Source organism: Schistocerca serialis, chromosome 7 (assembly GCF_023864345.2).
Source record: "Schistocerca serialis cubense isolate TAMUIC-IGC-003099 chromosome 7, iqSchSeri2.2, whole genome shotgun sequence".
Classification (NCBI taxonomy): domain Eukaryota; kingdom Metazoa; phylum Arthropoda; class Insecta; order Orthoptera; family Acrididae; genus Schistocerca; species Schistocerca serialis.
In genome coordinates this window covers 211042315-211068047 of record NC_064644.1, presented here as the reverse complement: position 1 = coordinate 211068047, position 25733 = coordinate 211042315, and the positions used below count along the sequence as shown (strand labels likewise).

At 39.0% G+C, this 25733-nt stretch overlaps 1 protein-coding gene across 1 annotated transcript in view; it reads left to right on the top strand.

Annotated features, from left to right (window-relative positions):
- Nucleotides 1-25733, top strand: part of LOC126412981 (protein mesh) — a 224522-nt gene that overhangs the window by 22283 nt on the left and 176506 nt on the right. The window contains exons 3-7 of the mRNA XM_050082873.1: nt 5052-5417; nt 19429-19566; nt 21522-21690; nt 21875-21986; nt 23605-23750. Of these exons, the coding sequence (XP_049938830.1) occupies nt 5052-5417; nt 19429-19566; nt 21522-21690; nt 21875-21986; nt 23605-23750 (931 nt within the window). The remainder of the gene's footprint in view (nt 1-5051; nt 5418-19428; nt 19567-21521; nt 21691-21874; nt 21987-23604; nt 23751-25733) is intronic.

The window sequence follows — 25733 nt, the reverse complement described above, 5'->3', positions numbered from 1 at the left end:
ATTTTCTCCTTTCATCAATTAAATTCAATATTTCTTCTGTTACCCAAGGATTTCTACTAGCCCTTGTCTTTTTACCTACTTGATCCTCTGCTGCCTTCACTACTTCATCCCTCAAAGCTACCCATTCTTCTTCTACTGTATTTCTTTCCCCCATTCCTGTCCATTGTTCCCTTATGCTCTTCCTGAAACTCTGTACAACCTCTGGTTCTTTCAGTTTATCCAGGTCCCATCTCCTTAAATTCCCACCTTTTTGCAGTTTCTTCAGTTTTAATCTACAGGTCATAACCAATAGATTGTGGTCAGAGTCCACATCTGCCCCTGGAAATGTCTTACAATTTAAAACCTGGTTCCTAAATCTCTGTCTTACCATTATATAATCTATCTGATACCTTTTAGAATCTCCAGGGTTCTTCCATGTATACAACCTTCTATCATGATTCTTAAACCAAGTGTTAGCTATGATTAAGTTGTGCTCTGTGCAAAATTCTACCAGGCGGCTTCCTCTTTCATTTCTTAGCCCCAATCCATATTCACCTACTACGTTTCCTTCTCTCCCTTTTCCTACACTCGAATTCCAGTCACCCATGACTATTAAATTTTCGTCTCCCTTCACTATCTGAATAATTTCTTTTATTTCATCACACATTTCTTCAATTTCTTCGTCATCTGCAGAGCTACTACACGGCCCAAACAACACTTAAATCTCACGTGGTTAACCACAATTCACTGGAACATAGATATGTAACAGAAGCAAGAAAGATTGCCATGAAACAAACCCAGATCACACTTAGTTGCCGGTCTATCTTTATGTAACCCAGAAAACACGATGTGCAAATCACAAATTACAAAAGGCGTTTTACCTCCCTTGGAAGAAGGAAAACATATACAAATCTTTTTTGTATGGGGTCTTCGCCCAAAGCAATCCAGCCGTGGCAGGGTTACGTAAACACAGTAGGACCTAGGCTGCGGGTTACACCTCACTCCCCGCCAAGGCGTTGGCGCTTACAGCATTTTGACAAGCACAGGACAATTGCAACTCTCTGAAACACACAAAATACAGGGCAGACTCCTAGCATCAGACATGCGTGCATCAGTCTACAAAATGTTCGTCCACAGCAATCACTGCCCTTTAAATTGGAACCATTTAAGGACGGTTCACCAATAATAATATGACTTGGGTGCAGTTTTCAGTCACTTAGTACAGTTACAACTAAGACTTCAATGCGAGGCCAACATTTAACCAGCTCTCACGGAGCTCATCCACATACTTTTCGATTAACGGCTGTGTAAGATCCACAATCATCTAGAGAGTGAAACGCCTCTCATCGCGACGCTCAGCCACATACACTAACGGTCAACTTACTTGATGTTTGCACACAGCACAACTCAGCGTCTCAAACAGCTTAACCACATTCCTTCAGGGACCTTTCCCTTGATAGAAATCACGAAACTTGGATCTCCGAGCTGCCCCAAAACACAGACATGCTGACCAATACAACTGCGCGGTACATCACGCTGTTAGGGCACATCCGGTCGCAGTCGACACTGCTTTCTCCGCAGAAGTCCCACGTCTCTCTATGTTTTCCTTTTGAAAGATAACGGCCGACTTTTGAAGCCCGCCAACCCAGAAGAAAGCCACACGATATGCAAAGATCTCATATACCCTCCAAAATCAATCGCAACGATGTAACGAGCGTACCCGGTGCTGGCGCCAGTCCGCCACGGCTCAAATGTGACGGGTTTACATCACTTTACTGGGAGGGCCTGCATGTCTGCATGGTACAACTCTACTGGACGACTTCCGAGCCTACGTCTTGCTGCATCCATAACCTCCCCGCCCTCAATGTACTGCTTCTCACAGAGTGCATCATTCGTTGAGCGCAACAGATGGATGTCGGAATGTTAGGAACCCAGTGGGGACACACCTTTGAGTACCCCAACTGATGGATGAGTGTGTTAGCATTACCAAAAGAGACGTCCAGCTGAAGAGCGAGGTGTTGCACTGCGATCCTTTAATCACCTCGAATGAGAGCGTCCGCACGTTCCAGCACAGCAGAAGTTACAGTTGTGTTTGGCCAGCCGCCAAGTGGCAGATCAGAGGTGCCTTGCCCAACGAGTCACCGCGCTTTTGTTCTCGATCAGGTCTCTGTAGACATTCTGCAAGCGCCTATAAATATCTGTGAGCTCTGATTTTCCTCCAAAATAAACTCTCTCCACTGAACTCACCTCCGTTACAGATGCCATTTTGAATGCTACATATAGCGCTGGCAATTACCTGTGTTTCATGAAACTAGGGCCTGAATGGGGAATATTCTACGATGTTCCACAACAAATTCTGCATTTTCTCAACCTAAAATGGACGAGGAAAAAAATGTATAGCATTACCTGTTGATCGCCGTTCGCATTATCTACCCACCTTCCATTAAGTTGTTGCTCAGTCTTTTTTATCACTCTGAAACCAGAGTGATAAATAGTCTATATACCATCCATTCACCTGCCAACATGTCCTGCCCAGTATTTCATTCTCAGTATGCTCATAATTACGTCCTCACTCCATTCTGTTCCCTACCATGTCCATTTTGCGATGAATGATGAGATAGTTAAGTTTCACAGGTTACGGCTATTGGTACACGTGCTACAGCTTGTAACACCCCCGTTTAGATTTTCATTGTTTTGACTGAATAATCTAGCAGCCTACCCTCTGATTTTAATGACCGTCACCTAACGGTTACAGCTGATCGGTTTTCTGTTACGAGAATTGTTACAACGCTATTTAAGGCCACAAGTGTTATTAATTTCAGCGAAAGATTTTGGTTTTCAGCTCCATCATGGTTATTGTTGGTTATGTACCAAAGAAAGAAATATATTCGTCTTAAAAAAACACCGTAGGAGAACGTTCCTCTTACAGATCAATTTACGTGTTAAATTAAACACCTTTCAGCCGTCAATTTCCAACTTTATTTTATTAGGCAACCAGTTTCGGCGCTTTATTACGCCATCCCACAGCAAGGGTAGCTATTCGATCATTGAATGCCATCTTTTGGAGTGGGCACGTATACAGATGAACAAATGAAGTACCGCTACATGCTGTTGTTGAAAACATTCTGACATGTGGATGTTAAATTAAACACCTTTCAGCCGTCAATTTCCAACCTTATTTTATTAGGCAACCAGTTTCGGCGCTTTATTACGCCATTTTCAGGCCCCTGACCGACGTGTAGGAATAATCTATCTCATTTGTGATCGAAGCAGGGGCCAGTAATATTGGTATTAGTAGATATCGACTGGCTACAGTGACCACTTCAAACACCATCCGCCAGAACAGTTTTTTATCCCTTGTCTGCCTTCTCTGGCAATTTTCTTGTGAAAGTGAGTAGTTACAGCTGTATTTCAGCTTTGGAAAGTTGTTTTCTTCTCCAAAAAAATGCATATTTATTTTCAGTAACTTTTCATCTTGCTATCAATCATTTCTACTGAAACACCATAATGTCCCAGCACTACCCTTTGTTCACACCACGAATGGCTTTGTACATGTCATCAAACATTCCTTCCAGAATGTCAACGCTTTCGTTACAACTTCATGTGTTTCTAATTCATGTCTTGAACTGTACAAGTATGTAAAGAAATCACGGAATACATTCACAATTTTTTTCTCTGTTGTTAGTTACTGTGCAATCAGCTATAACTTAGCTAAAATCATATGATGTCCATCCAATATAGGTTTCAGTTTATTCTCGCTTTTATTGTTTTCTATTGTTCCTGTCAAAAACTTATCATATGCAAGAAGACATTTACTAATATTTTTGATTACTTCAATGTATTCTATCGTTTGCGTATTGTCGTTGGATATTCTCATCCTGTCTTTAACAACATCTTCGTTCGATTTTAGAGTTTCTTATCTTTCGCTTTCTTGGTACTTGATTTTAGAGCATTTATACGTGCACGACGAATCATGGTGGAAACGCCTTTGTGAACCACTTCACACAATTTCAGAAAGTCTGTATCTAGTTCTTGTAACAACTCGCCAAGGACAAGAGTTAACTATTCCATAAAAAATTACAAAGAAAGATGTCTAAAATCTCGTGGGAACCCACAAAAACCCCTAAATCCTGTCTCATTCTGCGAACATCCCTAAGCTCCCTACTTGTCGCCACCGTTGGGACTCTGAAGATAAAGTTGCGATTTATTTTCTGTTTTCGACTTTCTACACCAAGATCTGACCCTTTATATAGTCACAGTTCTTTACGGTCATTTACCAAGCGAACTGGTGTATTACTAAACGACCATTGCATAACCCAGAATCCAATGCCAGTTGCAGGTTGCCTATCCAACGGCTTCCAGGGACAACTAAAAATTTGATTTTCATTATTTGGAGTATTTGTTGAGCGAATTTAAAAATATAAATTGCTGTCGTAACTTTTCTACAGGAGCGAGTATACAATGTAAATGGCATATACTATATACATAACTAGGTCTACTTTGGGTTTTGGGGGCGTTATGGCTAGCGTAAACCACCCACTACCAGAATTTCCAGTAGCGCCATCCAGAGTAAAATTAACCCTGCATCCACGAAAGAAAATTGGTCCATTCAGTATAACTGCTTGGGCAGTACCATTTCCGCCAAGTTTATTGTCGAGGCTAATAATGTGTTTGCAGACAGGCACGCGGTGGCGGCGATGACGATACACATGCCGACGAGGCATAGTGCTTCAATGCTGTTGCAGATAGAGCTCACAGCGGAATGGTTCCGCTGACGTGCACTGCCCGCTTATATACAGTCCCTTCCTGGATTTGAATCTTTCGCCGATCGAGATGTCATCACCTACAAGACCTGGCATTGTGGAACAGATCCCAAAGCCCAAAGTAGACCTAGTTATGTATATAGTAATATGCCATTTACATTATATACTCTCTCATGTAGAAAAGTTACTAATGAAAACATTCATGTGTGGCTGCAAGGACGTTGTGTACTCGCTGTAACTCGTGATTGCACTGTAGTTGTAGTGTTTTGGCATATTAGCCGCAGTGTGTGTTGTTGTGCCTGTTCGCAGCTCTCGATGCACGGCTACCTGGAGTTCAGCGACCCGCCGGAGCACTACACGTACCCGCTGTCGTTCCCCAACAAGGACTGGCCCAAGAAGAACGACCCGGCCTTCATCGGCATCTTCTTCAGCAAGATGCGCATCGGCAAGATCCGCCAGGAGGAGGAGGACCAGCGCCAGCCGGGCGTCTACTTCCGGCTGGAGCGCGACCTGCAGGCGCGCACCGACCAGATCGGCGTCGAGATGCGCGAGCGCGTCAAGTGGGACGTGCGCGAGGGCGTCATCGGCGCAGACACCTTCGACCCCAAGCACCTCATCATCGTCACCTGGAAGAACATGTCCTTCGCCGGCGGCATCGACAACTCGCTCTACAAGGTGGGCGCGCGCAAGCCTTTATATAAAGCCTGCGTATGTTTGTGGCCGCGAAGCTCGAAAAGTAGGTGGTCGATTGACTTGAAATTTTGACTCAACGTGCATTCAAATATACGCGTGTTTCTACGTAGTACATACATTTTTTGAATAGGTGGTTGGTTTGTGTGTAGGGGGAGGGTAGACCAAAGAGCGAGGTCATCGATCTCATCAGATTAGGGAAGGATGGGGAAGAAAGTCGGCGGTGTCGTTTCAAAGGAACCATCCCGGCATTTGCCTGAAGCGATTGGGAGAAATCACGGAAAAACTTAAGTCAGGTTGGCCACGCGCAAGTTTGAATCGTCTTTCCCGAATGCGAGTCCGGTGTGCTGTGTGCTAACCACTGCGCTACCTCGCTCCGCTTAAATATGTGACACACGTAAATACTCTAGGGAACACGGCAATGCTTCACAATTGCTAAATATGTATGACAACTGGATACATATCCTAATTTCCTTCTCGCCCTCCCACTATCCCTCTCCACCTCCCCCCCCCCACCTGTCCAACTCCTCCCTCCTACTTCTGTCCACCACCCTGCCCCTTCTCCTCCTACGCATCTGTTCCCCACACTCTCTCTAACAGACTTCTTCCTCATGTTTACGTTCATATCCTCCTTCCCCTTCTTTATATCCAGTGCTGTTTTTCTGGGGGAACACTGGGGGATGCGTACCCCTAAACTTTTTCGTCGTCAAAGTGTTGTGTGCATAGTTACGCATAGTCAGCGTGTACACAACTTTCCCACTAGAGCGCGCCCCGCTAAACACAGCAGCGCATGCGCAGCACTCGTTCGTCTCCGCACTACTAGATGGCACTGCCATAGAGACGGACCAAATTCTGCTTCCGCCGATCCGCGTATTAATATGTAACGCAGCCAATGAGATTGCTGCTAATGTAGAACCTTTTCTCCTCACGGATGACACTCGCGCAGTGATACATGAACGCGCTAGGTATTATAATGAATGTACAGACCTCCGATGAGTCAGTCTGCATTTGTCTGCACCAGTCTGTACCAGTCTGCATTAGTCTGTACGAGTTCTACATTTGTCTGTACCAGTCTATAGTCAAGTTTCAGTTTGCGCCCGATAAGATTACCATATTCCTGTACATAGCCATGAAGATAAATGTATAGACACTTTTGTCAAGTATCAGAGATATATGTGAGAATAAGATTAACGCACCAATACCAAAGGAACTTCAGATTGTCAATTTTGGTCACCGTCAATCTTCTACTCTAAGCATGCAAGTGACATTTCTATCGTCTGACCAAACGGCAGAAGATAAACACGCCACGATAAGACCACGAGACATATTGCTGACTTTCGCCTACTTCGTTAGAGCGACAAGTCAAATAATCTGATGGTGTGTGTACTGAAGGTCTTACAGTACGCACACCACACAAAGTAATTTTTTTATTATGTTGAGAACTTGGAAGAGTGCCAAAGATTTATTTCACGGACGTAAATGTTTTTATTTCATTTTTTCGTATTGATAATTGCAATACGAACGTGCAGTTTTTGGAGGGAAAAGCGATGTCATTGACTCTTTCAAGCATTTCGAAGCTGCGGCAACCGTTCTCGACAACTGAATCGCTGACAGCTAGTTCGACAAACATGTAGTGCCTCGTCCCCTAACAGTGGACGATGGTAGTGCTAAATGGATATACGTACACTCAAACGCCGAGCTACCGATAGATGTCTCTACGGTCCCGCTACCATCATCCTTCGCGATTCATTGCCGTCTTTGTTTTGTTATTCTTTATTCGTTTCCGTTTGCTTCCGTTCTTGTCGGTTGTGCGAAGTTTTAGAGTGTGTCCTGTCTTTCGTTGCAACTTGTAAGTCACGTTGGAGGTGAGAGATGAGCAGAAAACTAGGGATTGATGAGAATCGCATGCTTCATTTGAGGTGATGTAAACTGAAGTGTTCGATACCACATTGTCTTGTATGTTTGGGTGTTTCTCGGTATCGGCTGCTTCATTTGAGCAGCATTTCAACTGAAGAGTCCGATATCATTTTTTTGTAGTTCGACATGTTGATGACGTTATGGCTAAAAGAAGACGGGTGGTATCCCATGCTTCAGTTGTAAGTAATTTTCGCTGCATTATATCCAATGTCGGAGTACCCTCAAACATTTTTTTTTTTAGAAAAAAAAGCGCTGTTTATATCCATTTCCTCTTCCCCATTTTCGTCCGTCTCCTCCTCCCCCTCCCATTGACCATATTTATTGTTATTGCAAACGGAACGTTGATTGGCATGAGTAGTCAAAATGAATAGGAAAATTGGTTGGAATCATTAGCACACGTCGTATGAGAGATCTTTCTAGCTGCTAGTTCTGTGAGGATTGTAGCTTTAATCACAGTATTTCGCATGGTCTTAAATTACGAACAGGCAGGAGTATAAACTTAGCCACAAACACAACTTTCCTGTTTTCTGTTAAAAATGACTACAAAAAGGAAACAAAATGGCACATTTTCACAGCACAAATTAGCACGTTCTTTCCCGCAACCAGTTTAACAGAAAGTGTTTTTTTTTTATAACATCTCTACATCAACTGAATGTTTTCACCTCACCAAATTACTACGAACTGATATTAATCCAATCTCTGCAACACACCAAAGATCTGGTCACCGTCGATAAAACACTGAAATACAGGTTTTAATTGTGTTGTTTCAGCAGAGTGTCAATAAGCAATAACGAATTGCTTGTCGTTATGAAAACGTGCGACATCATGAGTGTCAAACTGAACGTCACATTATTCTTTCTTTGTTATGAAAACGTGACAACATAAGTGTCAAACCGACAGACACATTTCTTTCATTGAGATTTTCATACAAAAATACCATCCAAATTTTCAACTTTTCCGTTGAATTTTCCAAAAATTTTCTTTCGTACAAACCTTGACCTAAGAACTAAGAACACCAAAAAAGGCCAGCCAGATCGGTCGAGCCGTTCTCAAGTGATGATTTTTCATACCTGCGGCAATTGATATTGATTTATATGTACACAGAAGATAGACAAGTGATACATAAAGGGGATATGTTGCTACGAAACATGTCAAAAAGTTCTTGACTGATCTACTACAAATTTTTACATGATGCTCTAATGAACATTTTTAATGTATGTAATATATAAATGTATGTGTAATATATAAAGGGTAAACATTGCTACCAAAAAGCTCAAAGTATTTCACCAGTTTACTTCAAATTTTTACACTTTACTGTAATAAAAGCTTGGAACAGATATAGGTTACATATTTTATGTATATTATATGACTAAATATAAAATGTATGGTATATGATGGGTGTAAGTGCAGATATTTTTATATGTGGTATCTTAATACTTACACACATTAGAGTGGTGGTTCATTTTCTCTGCCTCGAACAATCTTCCGACGAACACGTTATTACATTACCTCGTCCGCACAGTCGTAACTGCAGTATTGAATGGAGTACACCTGTCACTAGGGACTAACCGGCTTGCGTCAGTACGTCCACACTTCAACACCTGACCTATTTTCCAGGGGAAAATGCCCTGCTCTTGCCACTTGTACTTCGATATACCACTAAACCTAAAAGCACACGACTTTTAATAGCTATAATTACTAGTCTGAAAATGAAGTAAATACTGATGTAATGCTTTTTTAGTACACCATGCTCAGTTACCAGTAGAAATATCTACACTTACACATGTCATACCCTGCGTAACAGTGAAATGTTGTTGTACTGCCTAACAGTGAAATGTTGTTGGCAAAAATCTCTAAAAGTTCTAGACCGATTTAATCCGAATTTTAAATGATATTCTGTTAAACACTCATATTACAGAATCTGAATTTGCCATGACAACAAACAAGGTACAAGGTCAGAAAGACAGGGAGGAAGAGGAGATAGACGGGAGGGGGTGGGGGAGATGGAAGAAGAGATCAAGGGAAAGAGAGAGAAGGTGATGGGCGGACAGAGGGGGGAGGAGGAGGAGACGGCCCAAGGTAGGGAGAGGAGGAGATAGGCAGAGACAGGGGGAGAAGGAGACTAGGACGTGTTTCCTCTTCTTTCTTTTCCACTTAACCGCGTTGAGCCACAACAACGCGCGGCTGGGTGTAGCTAGAGCTAAGCAAGAGCTACACACATTGAACATTCAAGGGGTTTGTTCAACGAAGAGTGAGGCAATAGTGCGATTTAAACTACACTGGTGGTAAGGACCAAAGTAACTTTCGCATAAGGTGTCACTGCCAACTAACATAGCTCGATGAACTACTACAGAACAATAAGAAAGTGACTCAAGGAAATACGCAGTGAGACGAGTAGAAATGAAACATTTATTCAAAGACAATAATTACACTGAAGTCGACGCGATTCATGATTGTCTCCTGGACATTACAAAAAGCGGGCCATGGTTCTTAATGGGATGTCTTCATCCTTTTATGAATAAAACCATCTAGATGGCTAATAAAATGTCTATATTTATTACGACGTTTTAGCATCTGTCATCATCAGATATCTGCAGTTAAGAACAAAGGAATAAAAAGAGTGACAAGTGTTTGTACTACAACATCAAGCACCGAGATTTTAAAAGTTAAAAAATAATTCAAAAGGTTCAATCATCAAGAAAGCTTGAACTTACGGAACGAGAAATACTGTCAATATTAACATTTAAACCTAAGAAATGTTTTAAAAATTATACAAAGATATAAACTCCAGCCGACAGATGGCGCTATAGTGAGGGACACTGTCTTCAGATTTTACTATTACTTTATTATTATTCCATTTATCTTCCCCATTTATACTTATAAAATTTAAATTGTGTACCTTATACCTTTTTATATGAATAAATAGAAGGAAAAAATACAACGACAAAATAAACTAAAAATTTGAAGGCAGCGTACTCCGCAATAGCGCCATCCCTCAGCTAGAGCTTACATCTTTCTATAATTTTTAGACAAGTTATTACTTGACGCACCGATTAGATATATATTTTAATATTGGCACTGAACCATGTATCGCACGTTCGGAGTTTTCTGGTGAGCGAACCTTTTTAAATAATTTTTAACTTTTAAATTTTTAGGGCGTTATGCTGTATAACAAATGTCAGTCACTCTTGATGTTCCTCTTATCTTAACTGCAAATATCTGATCGTGGCAGACAGCCAAACGTTGTAAAATTCTTAAATGAAGACATTTTATTTGGCCATCTAGACGGTTTCATACATAAAATATTCATGGTGATCACAGACTCATACGGGAAATTTGTTTCCTTTATTAACAAGGTGTGTGGTCAATGCATACTCTGCAAAGTGCCCCCAGCTGGCCATGAGGCTGGTAAGGAATTATTGTGGGCAGGACGTTCCATTCCTACACCAGTGAGGCTGAAAAATGCTGTATGGCCCTTGGAGCATGTGAACGTGTTGCAGTATGTTTCCCCAAAGCGTGCTCCGTTGGACTGAAGTCAGTGAACGGGCAGTCCACTCCATCCCTGAACATCCTCTCGTTGCAAGGGCTCGTCCGCATGCGCTGTTCTATGCGGTCGCGCATTGTCATCTATAAAAATGAAGACAGGGTGGAACGCAACTCTGAGAAAACGCAGTGGGGTAAGGAGTAAAGTGCCACAATAACGTTGACGAGTGAGTCTGCAGGGTTCAAAAATTTGGAGATCGGCACGCCCAGCAACGGTATGCCTCCCTACACAATAAACCTAGACCATCAAAATAATCATGTTCGACCATGTTCCTAGGTGCATTACGTGTTCGCATTTCTCCTCATATGAGAGTACATCCAGCATTGTATGGGATTTATAGGAAATGCTTCAGACTTCATTTTTTACGAGTTATATATTGACAAAACTGCAAAAAAGATGGTTTCCCCAGGATCTAGTAATCATGCTTAGAGACACTATAAAGATTTGTACCACATGTGAATTTCAGATTTTTACGTCATTTTTGAAGCTGACAGAGACTTCAGAGTGAATTTCTATTGTCACGGAGAGCAGAGTGCTTTGGCAGCTGCGTGCAGACAGTTCTCGCAACAAAATCGCAACTTTGCACCTTAAGTTTCAGATGCCAGCTACTGTAAATCAGTCTATAATGCCATACAATCCGTATGACTGGCGTAAATTAATCTTTCCTGACAAAATAATCATCCGCCATTAAGAGGTGCGCTTTTGTCCCATCTCATTCTTTGTCGGACTTTTCTTATTTAATGTTATTTACCATTAGGGGTTAACTGACAGTGAATTTTTGTCACTTTTCATCCTTTGAATTATTGTTGTTAAGGTCATCAGTTGGAGGACTGATGTGATGCACCTGACCACGATTACTCCCTGCAACCCCCTTTATCTCAGCACAACTATAGCATCCTAAACCCATCTGAACCTGCTTACTGTAGTCAAACACTGGTTTTCTTCTACAATTTTTACCCCCTCACTTCCCTCCATTACTAAGTTGGTGATCCCTTGATTTCTCAGAATGTGTCCTGCCAAACGATCCCTTCTATTAATTTAATTTTATCATAAATCTCTTTTCTCCTCGACTGGTTTCAGTAATTCTTCGTAAGTTACTCGATCTACCTTCCAAATCTTCATTAGTCTTCTGTAGCATAACATTTCAAAAGCTACAATTCTGTTCTTGTCTGAACTGTTTATTATCCACGTTCAACTTAGTGCATGGCTACACTCCAGAAAACGCCTCCAAACAAGTCAGCCTAACGATTACATTATTTCATCATCATGAAAAGACTGCTTCAGCCGCAGGATAAATATTTATTTATGATCCTACTAGTTTCATGGCGTTATAGCTACATCTTCAGGGATACATATTTGTTTCATGACCTAGTTCAAGTGATAACCAGTAGATGACCCAACATTCTCTGTCAATTGTAATACTCGGATAATCTACTGGTTACCACTTGAAATAAGTCATGAAATAAATATGTATCCATTGAAATGTGGTTCTAACTCCATGAAACTAGTTTGATGAGAAATAAATATTTATCATGTCAATGAAGCGGTCTTTTTCATCATGATCCACAGCTGTGGATATCCACAATACAAAATTTGCTACAACTTAAATTATTATTTGAGGATAAAAAAGTTGCTATTTTCGGAAACGCTTTTGTTGCTATCGGCCGTCTATATTTTATATCGTCTCTATTTTTGCCATAATCAGTTTTTTTGGTTGCCCAAATTGTAAAACTCCTCCACTTCCTTTAGATTTGATTTTGTAATTTAATGCGCTCAACATCGCCTAAGCTAACTCGATTACTTTCCGTTGCCCTTGTCCTAGTTTGAATCAAACAATAAGAATACATTCATATGAATGTCAATAATAATCTAATGATTGATAAGATGTTTGTGATTTGTGTCGTGTTGAGTACTGTGAAGATGATGGCTGCTGTGTATTTATGATGCCATTCTCAGGGTAAGGGAAGTGGATGCTGTTAGAGTAATGAAAAGGGTCAAGAGGCATAACATAAATAGGGTGGGGAAAGAATAGGTAGAAATGTTTCTCTGTAGTGTAAGAGGTGGTTATTGTTGACAGAACGGATTGATCCTAGGAACGGGATGGGGAGAAAAAGGTCCCCAGCTGGTCAGAACACTTAGAATGATGAATTCAGTAGAGAGAAAGGCAGGACTAACGAAGGTATGCTAGGTGTCTGAGAAGAAGCGGGAACTTTATCAACCGATTTAGGGTACTGGGGGTGGGAGTGATTGGGTGATTAAATATGGAGAGTGAAGTTATTCCCATGTTTGGCCAGCTAGTTTTTGTAGTCAATCGTGGGCTTCCTCTGAGATGATTATTTGGTAGGGATTCTATTTAACTTTTGAACAAATGTTAGTCGGAAGCAACCTAGTGTTTTACTTATGTGAAATGAATGGTTGTAGACAGTGAGGTAGAGACCTTAAGGGCAGAAAGTTCTGGTGGTTTTTCCTACAATTTCACAGGGTGACGAAGAGGCTCCAGTGGTTATACGAAGAGGTTAAATTATTCAGGTGAAGTTCGAGGGATCGTTCAGATGAATGAAGTGTAATATAGACAACAAGAAAAGAGGTATCATCATGATAATGGAGTAGGTGTATGGGAGAGGACAAGGAATGGTGACATTATATATCTTTGCAGCACCCCTACAGTTTCAACGACAATGTTGGTGTAAATGTTGTTTATTGTTACATAGGATGGATGGTTAGTGTGAGACGAAGGTATTTGGCTGATGCAATTGCCTGGAAGCTCATACCTTTGCAGCGAGAATATGATAAGTGAATGTCAAACGAATTTCTACGCTTTTTCAAAGTCTTTAGATGGGGATGTCTAGAGGCAGGAAGTGTTTGCATTTGTTGTGTTGTAGTTATTGCAAGTGGAAGAGGTGTAGGCGTTCAAGTTGGGATGGAAGCCACACTTGATGACGGCGAGATGGGTGTATTGTTCAAGGTGTTTGTGGATGCATTTTGAGAGACGAGGTTCAAGAAATTTTCAGAAGAATCTGGTAAGGCTTTTTCGTCGGTAGTAAGAGGTTCCACAAGGAGGTTTGTGCGGTTTTATTAAGAGAAAAAGTTTGAGGTTTTCCGTTAAATGGGATAGAGACTGAAGTAGATGATGGTGATACGCAGACTTGCATTGTTTTCTAAAAAGTAGAAACGACATCATTTAATTTGTCAGTATGCCACAGAACCACAGCTGGAAGTTATGTTGTGTTTCTTTGTAATAGTGGGCTCTATGTCATGTGTTGTGACTGGTGTGCTTAATTCTGATCATGGTGTGAACTGCAAACTAAAAATGATTGGAGCAGTAATGTGTCAATGTGTTCACGGGCGTGTGGGACCATGTTGTGTTCAAAACTGGGGTTGTTAGGGATGCTTTGATTGATAAAGTTTTTACAGACATTCCTCAGACTGAGCTAAGTAATGCAGACTCAGTTATTAATGGACTAACAGATCGTGATGCATGGTTAATGAAAATAAACGATGCAGCACCTTATAGCTCGGTGAAATGTTCACAAAAGGCATTGATGATTATTAATGAGAACTGGGGACAATCTTTTAAAGCTACATTAAAAGAGGTAGTATGGGATAAGTTATGTATAGAAAGAGATGCTAAAATTAAATTCAATATACGCCGTAGTAAATATGTTCCAATACTTGAGTGTAGTGTTCCTACCAAGTTATTGAAAAAGTCTATTAAAATAGCGATTAAAATTTCATTTAAGAGGAAAAGGAAAGTTTATGTCTCAGTCTACATCCAATGTTACTTGTGTCCTGCCAAAAATTTTATAATATTTTAAGAAAAGTCGTTAAAAAGTCTAAAAGTATGCACATCCTAACAGCAACTAATGATGCAGAAAATAAGATTAAAACTGCATGGGATATTGTGAAACAATAGACAGGACAACCAGTCAGTGTACAAGATATCACAACAATTAAACTAAATGACACTGTTGGGACTGATAATTGGCAAGCTGTCAGTATTCTAAACAATCACTTTTTAAATCTAGCAGCAAAAATAATATTAAATGGTTCAGTTGAAGAAGCAAAGGAATACATTAAAATGTCATTCCGCAAAACTTTTAAGCTACTAGATGTGGTACGAACATCCTTCACTAAAATTATTAAAATTCTGATAAACAAAATCACATATGATGTTGCTAGAATTTCAAACAGAATTCTGAAAAGATATCGTAACACAGAGTAATGTCTTTAATGGCATGTGTAATGCCTTACTGGCACAGGGAATTTTTTCAGGTGGATTAATAAACGCATATGTTAAACCTCTTAATAATGACGATGACAAGGAAGTCTTAAATAATTATCGTCCAGTTTCCTTACTGATATATTTTTCCAAAATATTCGAAAAAGTAATGTACTCAAGGGTAATTTCACATTTGAGTACGAAAAACTAACTTAGCACAACACAGCTTGGATTCCAGAAGGTTTGCTCGAATGAGAACACTATTTGTACATTCACTCACCAAATAATACAATCCTTAGGTAATAAAATTCTACCAGTTGGTATTTTTTATCTTTCTAAGGCGGTAGATTGGTTAGGTCGTTTTAATCTCTCAGAAAAACTTAAGTTTTCTGGAACACACCACTGGTATGAATCATATTTAACAAACAGAATGCAAAGCGCTGGGTTGAATAATTCAAACAATGTTGAAAAGAGAGAAAATTTTAGTGACAGGAGATAAATCACAAAAAGATACCCAGAAGATTAAATTTTGCCTCCACTCCCATTCCCTGAATATGTGAACAACCTTCCACTTAACATTCATCAGACACAATTGGTAATTTTTGTAGACGATACTAGTGTTATAATAATTCCCCTTGTAACAGAGGAAATTGTTGATTATGTTTTTCAAACAATTATTAAGTGGTTCTCAGAAAATGGACTTTCCTTAAATTAAAAAAAATGTCATATTCGGTTCTGTACAACAAATAGAGTCACACCAGCAACTGATGTAGCACGTGAACAGAAGTCTGTAAACAGGGTACAATGCTCCAAATTCTTGGGTGTACATATTGACGAAAACTTGAGCTGGAAGAAGTATGTCACTGAACTGCTCAACAATTAAGTTCAGCTACTTTTGATTTTCGTATAATTGCTAATTCTGAAAACAAATGAATTAACCTCCTAAATTATTTTTCATATTTGCACTTAGTGTCTTGTGGAATGATTTTCTGGGGTAAGTCATAGCTTAGAAAGAAAGTACTGATTGCACATAAGCGAGCAATAAGAAGCAGATGCGCTGTTCACATGCAGTCAAGTGGGTACGCTGCTAAAAACGCCTAAATCCGTGTGAAAAGATATCTACTTGACGACTGCATGTGAACAGTACATAATTAAGTTCGTTACAAATAATCACTCACAATTTGCGAAGAATGATAATATCCTTGTCAACATCACTAGAGGAAAGAATTGCCTTTATTACCCATTAAGCTGTTAGTGGCTCAGAAAGAGTTCAGTACGCAGTAAGTAAAATTTGTGGTTATTTCCCAGTACAATACAATGTCTGAGAGACAGCAAACAAAGTTTTAAATTTACCCTAAAATCATTTCTCCGCTTTTGTTTAAATACTGGTAGTCTGTAAAAAAAACAGTTTTTAAGTGCAGTTGCATGATTAGGGCTAAAATGTAACACTAATCACGTACCACATTTTACGGACTATGAGACAGACCTTAATTTTAAACAACTTTTATCTAACATTTTTACCATTTTTATTATTAGACTGCAAAGCCAGATTTTTATAAAGCTCTTAGTTTATAAAATCGAACTGACCTTTAAAATCCCTGAAAATCATCATCTGAACTTCCTTCTTCTTCCTCTTCATAGTCATCATTGTCATCTTCATAGATAATATGGTCTTCACTGCCAGTGAGAGCGTTATTTATAACTCTCTTCTTGAAAGATTTAGCAATAAAGTCTTCTCTCACTCTAGACCGTGACTGTTTTATCATTCTAAAGCTCACTTCGGAGTGCATTCATGTTGGGTTTCATCCATCATCCATTTGTTCCATTCCACTCTCATATACACCTCAAATGGTTTATTTATCGAGACATCTGGAAGCCACAGTTGTGAACTTAGTCTTCCCGGAATAACAGCGAGTTCTGTATTTCCCTGTCTCAATTTCCATTTCACGGAATTTTTCAGATGACAAGTAAACAATAAGAGAACTTTTCTTCAACAAAGCACATTTCCTTCTCTCCCACACTCTGTTAATCCAATTTCTTGCCAGCCTCGCCCATCTAACCCTTGTCATGTAAGTCAACAACACCTCCTGGTATTTCAGTGGGTTTTGCAATTGTTTTGCACTTGAAAATGATCATTGGATTAAGTTTAACACATGAAAGGACAACAATGTAGTGCATTTTTCATGTTCACTTGTTTTTATAGTTACAGTTTTAGCACATTTCATGGCAACAGTTCTGTTATTCGGTACATCAAATGTAGGAGGAGTTTAGTCATTTGCTATTTGTCCTATTTCCACTCTGGTTTTCTTTCCATGTTGAATCATAAAGCGATGGAAAGGTAATCTTTTCTCTTCTTACTCTAGTAGCATATTCTGAGATGGCTTTGTTTTGGTTTGCATGCTAAGTCCATGACGCTTCATAAAGCTGCAGGGCCATCCAACTCCACCCTTAAAGTCTCTTAAGTTCCACTGCAGCGCTAGCGTGTGTTTGAATCATTTTTGTATTAATTCCAGTGCCATTTTGACGGTTTCCTTGAATTCGTTTCGATACGTTGCTTTCTAGTTTTGGCCAATGTGCATTCCATCCACTATTTGCACATTTAGTCTTCCTCACTTTTTTCAGTTCTTCTTTACTAGCTCGCCAATCGTGAATGGTTTTTATCGGTTGGTGGAGGGACGAAATGCCCCTCAGCTGGTCTGTTTCCACGTTCTTCTGCATATGCTGTACTTTCAGTTTATAGCCCGCATCATATGAATAGCTTTCTCCCATTTCGGGTAACGAAAATATTGTTGTTACCGATAACACAAATCACTTTTGATTCAGTTTCACGGGCAATGACGCTAGACAGCGTTAGCAAGCTTGTGAATCCCCGCAACTCATGTACGCTTCATCGGTGCACTGTTGCTGACAGCTGAATACAATGTTGCCACGTAGAGATACGTTTCCTGCGGCATTTATTAGACTGGCGGGAATTTTAAATCAGGTACTGGACATTTTATATTGAATTTCGTGCGGTTTTTTTTTCCTCGTTGTATATTTATTAAATTTCGTGTGTGTTTTTCTGTTTAAGAGGTTTAATCTCGAGTTTTTGTTGTAGGTGTAAATTCATTCAGTTTTTAGCGCAGTAGTTGCTAATCTGTTTTGTTTTGAAAGCAACCGTCTGTTCGTATAGTAAGCCAGTCAGTCAGGCTCCAACTCTCTTCTGATATAAATCTACAGAATGGCAAGTTTTTCCGTGTTTTCCTCGTAGTATATTTATTAAATTTCGTGCGTGTTTTTTTGACTGAGAGGTTTAATCTCGCGGTTTTGTAAGTGTAAATTCATTGAGACTGTAGCGCAGCAACTGCTCACTGAACAGCCAGCTAAGTATCTCATTAAGACTCCAGCGTCCATTAGTGAAGCATCAGGAGGTTAGCAAGCTGCATATCTAGGATTCTGTCTGCCTTTATAGTTTACTTTTTCAGTTAGTTTTGATAGGATGGTTAGGATGTGTGCATTCTGTGTGTGGGTGCAGGAGGAGCTGACTGAAGTTCACAAGGGGTTTTTATTTTTCATAAAGTGCATTATCATTATGCGGATTATTGATATGAGTTACTCGCAATCCTAAGGCAAGAAGTACACATGGACAAAATCTATGAGGAGGAGTAGTCCAATGAAAACAAGGCAAATTGAAGAAAAGTAAGTAAAATGTTTACTATTTAAAAAACAATTGCCATAACTGTTAATACATTTATCCCACTGTGATACAAGGCTGTCAACGTCTTCATGGAAAATGTCTGCAGCTGCCTACAGAACCATGATTATATCCAGGCACACACCTCTACATCCAAAGCAAATTGATAGCCATGAATGGCTTTCTGCTGGACTCCAACATATGGAAATTGAGCGGGTAAAGATCGGGACAGTATGGAGTATTGTAAGAGTTTCCCAGCGAAACCTCTGCAGGGTACTCAAATCAACCTTGGCTATATGTGGGCAGGAATAATGGAAATGTAACTGATTAATGAAGAAATTACTTCAGAGTTTTTGTCTAGTGCAATGCAATAATAAAAACACAATGTGTGTGTGTGTGTTGTTTTTTTTTTTCATTGTGTTATATTCGTCACACATGCCATACTCGTGGCGGCTGTGATAGTTCCTTGATATATATCACATACTGCTCAATAAGTAATAATGGAAAATTTTCAAAATTTTTCACCTGTATGTGAGAAATGTCACTTCACTTCTGTGGTATTGCTATGACATTGTTTCCACAGTGTTTCTAGAAATGAGAAAATAAAAAGAGACTAATCTGCTTTTTATTTCCTATTTTACAGACTAACACTTTCCAGATGGTCCTTGCTACAGATGAAGTTTTCACATATGCAATATTCAATTATCTGAACATCCAGTGGACATCTCATACAGAAGCAGGAGGTGATACAACAGGTGGAGAAGGTGGTGTTCCTGCTTATGTAAGTTAGAATCCAGCTGAAGAGTGTTCATTGTATATTGATTTATAATGAACTGTGGATATGTTAAGAAGTTTTCTAGAATTGTGTTACCATTTACTGTTTCACTGTTATTATTGATTAATGAAGGGATTTGTGTAGTAGTTTGCTCTAATTCTATTCTAGATATGTATTTTCAGTTATGAGACTATGAATAACTTCCATTTCTGTTGTTTAGAGTGTGATTCAGTGGGTGGATTGATTGAATGTGGACATAAGTGTGTTTTAAACTATTTTCCTTTATCAGTATATGAATGTTTGATGCTTAAAGCATATTAGCCACACATTATTTGGATAATAATGCTGATAACTGTACAGTTTACTGTCTACATCATACAGTCATCACTAGCTAGAAACTGAATATGTGTGAGCCCAAATGTGGGTAAACCAAGTGACAGATTTTGATTCATGCTGAAAATTCATCCTAAGAGAATAATTACATATCACCCATGGTGAATTATGAGATTCATTAGGGGATCTGAGTCAACAGCGTTACATCTATAAATATACCAGTAACAGTGTACAAAGGCTGCTGTGAAATTAGAGGATAAAATATGTACTTCTCATGTGTTCAGTTTGTATCAAGCTAATGAAATAATGATAAAACTGTACATTCTCAGATACTTGAAAAAGTGTGTATTGTCATTAAATGCTATTTTCATACATTCAGAGCATCCCAATTCAAGATATTCAAAACTATCCCAAAGACAACTGTAAAATTATCACCTTCTGGTATGGATATACAACATTAACTGCAGTGGACAAGGAGATTTATTAAGTGTATGGAATAGTAGAAACATCTGATAAAAATTGACGAAACTGGTTGCTGTCTTCTACTCATCTTATCACATTTTCTGAGTGCAGATGTAGATGTTTTCTCAGACTTGATTAATTAGCTAGCTGAATCTTCTGTGGATCAAAATTGTATCATCTGACTATGATAAGAAATTAATCAGTTTTACCATTATAGTACATTTTCTCAGCAGAAAATATGGCAAAATGCTCATCATTTACAGTTTTTCTTCCTTTTCTGTACTTGGATACATAGTTTTATATGTAACTATGTCCCATGTCTCTCGCTCTCCATAAAACGTATATACATACAGTATTCTAATAAAAAATCAGGAATTCTGCAATTGAGTAGAAGGAATTATCAAGCAGATAAGATTTCAGTTTGTGTTTCAAGTTAATTTTATTATCCACTTAATTATTTACATCACTCAGTAGGTAGTCAGCAATCTTTATGACTGAATATCTCACTCTTTTCTATCAATACAATTTAATTGGGTAGATATAAAATCCACTCACCAAGCACGGGCAAGAGAACACACACATAAAACAAAAAGATTTTACATATGCAAGCTTTCAGAACCACTCTTTTCTGTGTCACACTAAGACTGAGTGATGGATATGGTAATTCATTTCTCCTTCTAGTACGGTATTATATTAGAGAGTATCAGTGTCATTTTCAGATTGTCATTGATCATCGACAATAGAGTTCATAAAGGATTAAATGTGCTGTGAGGCTATTGTCAGTATGCAGAGACGTTTAAAGAGCTGTGTACAAGAGATTCTAAAATGAGCACCACATATTACACTTATTGCACAATTCTACAAAACAAAAACTTTTTCTCCATAAAAAAGTTAAACCAGAATATGGTTGCATAAACACAAAGAGAACTCTCTACATTGGTATTACAAAGGTGTGCATGGACTTGGCACAGTCTCTCTCTCTCTCTCTCTCTATCTATCTCTCTCTCCCTCCTTCTCCCCCCCTTCCTCCCTTCCTGTGTGTGTGTGGGGGGGGGGGGGGGCGAGGAGAAATATTCAGGACACACAGAACAAATGCTGATAGTCCTTAATGGTGACTGTTAATGTTTTCATATTTAGAACATAATTGTCATCATCCTGGGTTTCAGGTTGGTTTCAATGCTGGCAATGGCACACAAAGTTATGAGTATCTCCCATATTCACAAATGTCAACAGTTAGAGATCTTCCAGGAAGAGGCTGGGGAAATGGATTTCCAGGGAGGCACATATTTCGCATTGATGAGAAGATAATGCCTGGCACCTGCAACAAGGACATAGGTACTTTCCTTTTCAGACTTTTTTTAGTTCTTAGGCAAGAGCCTCATTAATTATTGCTTTTTTGTATTTTAACTGACTGCAGAGCTTTATTTTTTGCTGTTGTTTTTCTGTCTTCCTATTATTACTGCTTGTATAGAAGTGTGAAAAATTTGAAACTGCAGGACATGTTCTTCTTGGCTTGCAGCTGGCGCCAATCTACCATTGGTCTTTGCTCCTGAGAGTGGCAATATGCTGGGTGGCACAATAGTAAATATCACTGGGCCATGTTTCAAACCAACAGACAAGGTGACCTGCAGGTACAAACATAGTGATACATTTGTCTCATAAGTCTTTTATGGAATAAATTGACATATGTTTGGTGACTAGTTTTGAACCAACTAGTTTATTCTCAAGACTGTGCTCCTGAGCCAACATTGAAAGTTTGTTATTAAGATCAGGCACTTTCAGTGCAGCCTCAGTAGTTCAGACTTCAGAATGAACCAGTTGGTTCAAAAGCAGTAGCCAAACGTATGTGTTACCTCTGTGACAGAATTGTTAATAAATGCTTCAAGAAATAGCGAAAGTCTTTAATACCTCACTCTTAAGGTTCTAAGACACCAATGCTTTCACATTAAAAACTCATTACTGGTGACATGTTTCCACTACTCCACCTTTTTGTTCACTTAAATCATCAATATGAATTGTTTTTGTCATGTTTCTGCTAATTCATCTTTGTTTAGACTGTTACTACAGTGGCCAATTCCAACTAGTTCTCTGCTGATCATTTTTTCAGATTTCTGAAAGGTGACAAATTTGTATGTGGTTGGACTAATAGAGGCACTTAAATGTATAACAGAGAGAACACTGTAGACAGTCATATGTTTCTGCTTGTGGTTAAGTATCATTAAGTAGCTGAAATATCTGAGCTTGCAATTATCCTCTGTCACCTACTAACAAATTTTAAAGATTAAGTGCAAGTGATAAGTCTTGTAATACACTGTAGCATTTTATGTATTTGCAGTGCTGAAACTCTCAGGTAAGACATCAGTTGCTGCTACTGAAAATTTGCAATACTTTGATAAAGTGCATTTTTTATCACAGTGATGGCACAGAGTGCTACTGGATACACAACAGAAACACCTCTGTTCACATAGCCAGTTGTCTGGACACCAACTGTTACAGTTCCGATGTATTATAAATGTCAATGACTGTGCCCTGTCTTCGAGCTCTCCGTGACATTAGTTTTCAATAAGATAACCTGAGACCTGCCTGCCCTGACATGGCCCACATAGGGTGTTCTGACTTTTACCTTGACCAGCATATTTTCCAGATCTCTCATCATTAAAAAAAATCTGGTCACGAGTTGCATCATCACTTGCCAGCCACTATGACTGATGAATTCTGGGATAGCGTTAAAGCAACATGGAATGACGTACTTGTATCTGCCATCATGCTCAAACCATCCTGACACCCTGCTAGATTAAAACTGTTATTCCTGCCAGAGGGGCAGCTCTGTGTACTAAATTTCACTCTCTGTGTGCTCCCAAATCACCTGCAAAGTTAATCACTTATTCTGATTACTGTAAGACATAATGCATAATACTGTATGCATGCCATTAAAATGGCAAGTAGCATAAATTAACCATACACCCACCAACTCATATATTAGAGTCAACAACTAGGACAACAGGATTACTTTTTTCAGATTTTCTTCATCAAGATAATTTTTATAATATTAATACGACATTCTGCGTGAAAACCTATTGTACCAAGATGTTTTTATTATGATGCATTTTTATGTTGACATGAAAAAGGGACTTCCCATGAAAAGTATTTGTCAATGAAGCATTATTCACTAAAACCAGCTTATGGTGTTAACATGAAGTTCTAAGAATTTTTAGAAGTATTTTTTTAGAAAAGTGCTTTTTCTTTCAGGTTTGATTACAGAGAAGTCAGAGGTACTGTTGTTGACACAAATAGAGCAGTGTGCATCCAACCATTTGTAATGGGAGAAGGTTATATACCTTTTGAAATAACAGTAAATGAAGGGAGGTATGACTGGAAAGGAAAATTCTTTCTCGGTAAGTTCAAATTAAAATCATTGTTAAATACCCTAAAAACAGCATTTTCTCTCTCTCTCTCTCTCTCTCTCTCTCTCTCTCTCTCTCTCTCTCTCTCTCTCTCCCCCCCTTTCTCCCCTTTCTCTCTCTCGCAGAAAACTGTAAATGCAATAATAGCATGATTACGTTAAATAACCTACCAAAAAAAAAAAAAAAAAAAAAAAAAAAAGAGTTGAAAATGAATGAATGTAGTATGCGGGAGAACTTCAGAGAAGTTAGGAAAATAGGAGAGAAGTACTGAAAAAGTGAAGCTGTAAGGACAGGTTGTCGGTCACACTTGGATAGCTCAGTCAGTAAACGCGTTCATGTGAAAGGCAAGATTCCACATTCAAGCTCCATTCTGGCACTAAGCTTCAATACACCAGGAATTTGAAAACTGGACACTTTCCACAGCAGAGTAAGAAATTCATTGTAGTATTCAAGTGAATATTAATGCAGTGTACCAGTAATAGATGAATAGGGACTATTTGATGTAAGGCAAGTAACAGCAGTTTTTTCAAAGAAGAGGCTCCCTTGCCAATTTTGCTAAGTTATGTTAGCTGGATTACATGCAAATAATACTAAGCACTACAATGATAGCTCTTTGTTAATACACCATGCAGATTACATTTCTAATCACTGCCAAGCTTTTGTTAATGCACACCTTCACATCGTGAAGTGGCCAAAGTGTTGTGACTGGAGAGGTGATCTTATGATACTTGTGCAGATCATGACATGAGTACTGTCGCACAAACCCTTGTGAACAAAGACGGGGTGTTCACCAGGGTGTGAATCAGGCAGTTGTCAGATCTTGGCTCTGTAGTCTTAGAGCTGTTTCATGTGAATGCTCAATGTTTTCTTCATTTGTGGCGGTAAACGATCGTCCGGCTCCTTCATCATGCGTAACACTTGTGCGACCATCTCGGAATTTTTCAATCCATTTGTAGACACTCCGTTGCGGCAAAACACTGTTCCCGTACTGTACCGAAAATCTTCGATGAATTTCGGCCCCTGATACGTCTTCTGACCACAAAAAAAAAAAAAAAAAATAAATAAACGGATCACTGAACGTTGCTCTTCTATGCTGCAAATAGACAGTGGAGCAGCCATGATTAACAGCACAGCAGCGATAACGTAACTAACACAGCAGCTTGAAAATTGCAAGGAAATAACAATAAATAAACAAAGCATGCGACAGTATTACCAAAATAAACAAAAATATAACTAGACTGTGGATAATAATTGACTTACCCTCATATCATCACAATAATAGGTACTGAAACTAAACACTGTTCGAAGTTAAATTTACAGAAACTACAATTAAAATTTAACTCATTAAATTAACTGCATTTTGTCTTTTTAACAGTTTCTTGCCGGCCGCGGTGGTCTAGCGGTTCTAGGCGCTCAGTCCGGAACCGCGGGAAAGCTACGGTCGCAGGTTCGAATCCTGCCTCGGGCATGGATGTGTGTGATGTCCTTAGGTTAGTTAGGTTTAATTAGTTCTAAGTTCTAGGCGACTGATGACCTCAGAAGTTAAGTCACATAGTGCTCAGAACCATTTGAACCAGTTTTAACAGTTTCTTCTGCTACAAGGGTTAGGCCGAATTATTTGTTTAAATCATGAAATTAACAAACATAAGTACGCAACCAATACTTCTGACAAATCTGTTAGTTACTTTGGAATTAATTGAAGTCTGACTTTGGTAACATGTTTTCGAATAGAGCCAAATAGATACTTTAAGAATACTATTAGTTCGTCTTCCAGATGTTTATAATTAGTATAGAATTTATATTTGTTTATACTTCAACAATAGAATTTAAGTTACGAAACAATTACTGATTTCACCCTAAAATGAAAGATACTAACTAGAAATAGCCAAAAGAAATTGGAAAATCAATCACATACATAAAACTAAGCAAAAAATTAGATCTGTTGTTATATTCTTTAAAACTGAGGGCCAATCT